Source organism: Nicotiana attenuata, unplaced genomic scaffold (assembly GCF_001879085.1).
Source record: "Nicotiana attenuata strain UT unplaced genomic scaffold, NIATTr2, whole genome shotgun sequence".
Classification (NCBI taxonomy): Eukaryota; Viridiplantae; Streptophyta; class Magnoliopsida; order Solanales; family Solanaceae; genus Nicotiana; species Nicotiana attenuata.
Genome location: NW_017672034.1, coordinates 46,902 through 50,187, shown reverse-complemented (window position 1 = coordinate 50,187; position 3,286 = coordinate 46,902). Strand labels below are relative to the sequence as shown.

The window sequence follows — 3,286 nt, the reverse complement described above, 5'->3', positions numbered from 1 at the left end:
TAAAATCTACGTTATAGACTTACTTATAAAATAAATTAAATATTATTTCTAAGTAAGAAGCATAGGAAAAAAATAGCGATTTAGCAATTATAAATTAATAATGTTGAAATGAAAGAAATGAACAACAAAAGTTTAGGATACTAATTTGTTTGATTCAGTAATTTTAATAGCAATCAAAACTCAAAAAACTATTTGCATAATTAAGAGAGTTTCTAAATATATATTAATGCATGTAATGCACGAAAAACTTAATATAAATAAAGGTAAATTGTATAATAAAAATTACTAAAATATTCTTTATTTACATTGGAATCAATAAAATTGGAATAAAGTTAAGTTTAATATATTGACTGGGATGGATTGAGGATTTTAATGGGATGTCTGTTCCTTTGTTGAGTTAGCTAAATGAGATCAACAATTATTATTTTAAAAACTTACACTTCTTCCTTTAACTTTTATTTTATAACTCAAACATAAATTTTAATATATTATTTATGTAATTTTTTAATAATTTTATTCAGTCGGTGTACACGCACAAAATGCGTAACCTAAGACTAGTAGATTTAAAATATAGGATGACAAGGTAAAAATCTCTCTCTTTATTTATGTATTTATTTATTTATTTTATATTTATTACCAACCACACCGTAATTAACATGTAAGGTCCATCCCGCACTACATCAAAACAGTATGGGGCACTCGCGCTCCAAAATAAAGAAGAGGGACATTTATGACATTAATCATACTTTATCAAAACCCTAGCAATATAACTCCGCCGCCACCACAGCCAGGGGTTTTCTCGAGCTTCAGTAGCAGCTTAGCCGTCTCACCAGCAAATCAACCGAAGCCATGGTAAATTCTCTTAATTTTCTATTTAATTACTGTTTAACTCACCGAATTAAACTCGCACTATGTTAATTAATATGAAAAATGAAGTTTTATCTTCTGTAATTACGTTTACTACTTGTTCATGTACTTGCAATGTTATAATTCTTCAGCTAGATTTGTATGCGAGAATTTAGATTTTTGTAATAATGTTTTAGCATAAGTAAATGTTTGCTGATCTTAAAATTGTTTGATGAACTGATTTGAATTTGTATAGATTTAAAATTGTTTTTTTTTGAAGCAAGTATACATGTATTAGATAAATAAAAGAGGCTAAATTATAAAAGTGGAACTCCAATATAGTTTTTGGTAGCTAGTTCAAGTGGCAAAGGTTGAGGTACTTGTGACTTAGGTCACGTGCTCGAGCGCGTATGAACTAAGTCTAGTATTTAAGTGGAGAAGGGTACATGGGCGGGTCCATTATCCCGGGTTTTGAAAGTTGCGGTTAGTCCTAAGGGTTGGCTCCTGATAGATTTCTCAACAACATACCCAATATATTCCTAGAAGGTGGGTCGGGGGGGGGGGGGTGTACTGTAGGTAGACCTTACCCCTACCTTGTATAGGTAGAGAGGCTATTTCTGATAGACCCTCGGCACAAGTTTCTCGGTCATCAAAATAATCAGAAGTTTGGTACTGAGAATCTTCTGAAGAACTTCCCCGACGTTTTTCATCTTTTTCCTTTTTTGGAGTGACTGTACAAAGTCTATTATTAGGAGTTTAGGACTAAAGTTTGTATCTTGGCTATAATAATCATCATGGTCTTATACCATTTACTCATTATTTTTGAATGGATAAATGTAGAGTAACATACTATATCTGGAAACTTTTGGTATTTTGCAGTCAGTACCAGTTAATCCCAAGCCTTATTTGAACAATTTGACGGGAAAGCCTGTGATGGTAAAGCTTAAATGGGGAATGGAGTACAAAGGTACTTTGCTTGCACTTGCTGATTCCTAACATTATGCTCTTCGTTAAGGTTTTTGAGAATGAGATGTGGGCGGACGTTGTTTGACTAAGCTCCTTTTCTTTGTTGTTTCTCTTTCAAGGGTATTTGGTCTCCGTGGATTCATACATGAACTTGCAGGTAATGCTTCTAGTTTGAGTTTCTATCCTTTTCCATTTCAAATTGTGTAAAGGAACATTATTTAGTGGATCTATGTGCATCTATATCCTCATGATATGCTTAACTCTTCATTATGAACTATTCATTGCTATCGATGAAGGCATGAGTTGCTGTCTAGATCACCGTATTCACAATCACTGTATTAAGAATTTCCTTATCAAACAGGTTGAAAAAATTTTATTTGAATATCAAGCTGTAGGCGAATTCTTGTTAACTTTACAATAGTTGGGACGTTTCCTTTTCCTTTTTTCTGTTTGTGGATGGGGGGTGAGGAGGGATTGTATTCAGTAAATGCCGAGTTGTGTTCACGAAAAAAAGTAGCATTTTGGTTTTTGCAATTATATAGATTGATTGGAGATTAAGCAGAAGACAAGGAAAAATACAGTACTGACAACAGATTAGGTGTCAAAAGTAAGAGGATCAAAGCTCGTGAACTTTACGTGTTTTAAGTCCCTTCCACTGTATGTTCCTAATACCTGAACTGTAGCTATCTGAGAGGTATGAGCTTCACATTGAGTAAGGCAGTTGTTTCATCTTGAAAACCTCTGTTCTTTCTTTCCATACAAACCTAAAGATGCAATGAGGATGCCGTCCAATCCAAGTTTTGCATTTGAATTTGCGAGCTTATGGTGCCTTTCCTTTATATTAGGAAAGTACAAACTTCTCAATGATGACCCATCAGCTTTGCAGCAATGCAAAGAAATTTCTCAAAGGTCCTGTCTGACACTGTAATGAAGTAGGAGATGAATAGCTAATTTATTTGTCTGCAGCACAGAAAAGTAAAACATAATCTTAGCTGCGTCTTTGAAGGCTAATTCGGATAGCGTATCACTGACTACATAAAAAACATATAAACCATGACTCTGGGAGAACTTGTTTTACAAATGGGTTTACAACTAAAATCAGAAAATTAACGAGCACGAAACAACAAAATTTACAGTAAAAGCATTTTATATTAAGAAGCTATCACAAGCTCCTAGTAACCTGCTTGTTTTAGTGATGTGTGCATATGTGCGTGTTTTTCTTGTGCGATGTTCTGAAATCATGTTATTCTTTTTGCAGCTTGCAAACGCAGAAGAATACATTGATGGACAATGCACTGGTTCTCTCGGAGAGATCCTGATTAGGTACCTTCGTGGCTTTGTCTTTTGATCTTGACATGTGGACCGAATTTAAAATTCATGTCAACAGCTGAGCATAATAATCATACTGTCATGGTTATTTAAAAAAAAAACACAATAATCATAATAGCTAAAATGCCACCGCTTATTTTCTCCC

At 33.8% G+C, this 3,286-nt stretch overlaps 1 protein-coding gene across 1 annotated transcript in view; it reads left to right on the top strand.

The window, feature by feature from the left end:
- The first annotated feature begins 719 nt into the window (after window positions 1-719).
- LOC109211452 (probable small nuclear ribonucleoprotein F) overlaps window positions 720-3,286 on the top strand; it is a 3,911-nt gene continuing 1,344 nt past the window's right edge. Inside the window, exons 1-4 of the mRNA XM_019374983.1 lie at window positions 720-852; window positions 1,726-1,813; window positions 1,932-1,969; window positions 3,071-3,135. Coding sequence (XP_019230528.1) covers window positions 850-852; window positions 1,726-1,813; window positions 1,932-1,969; window positions 3,071-3,135 — 194 coding nt within the window. The 5' untranslated portion in view covers window positions 720-849. The remainder of the gene's footprint in view (window positions 853-1,725; window positions 1,814-1,931; window positions 1,970-3,070; window positions 3,136-3,286) is intronic.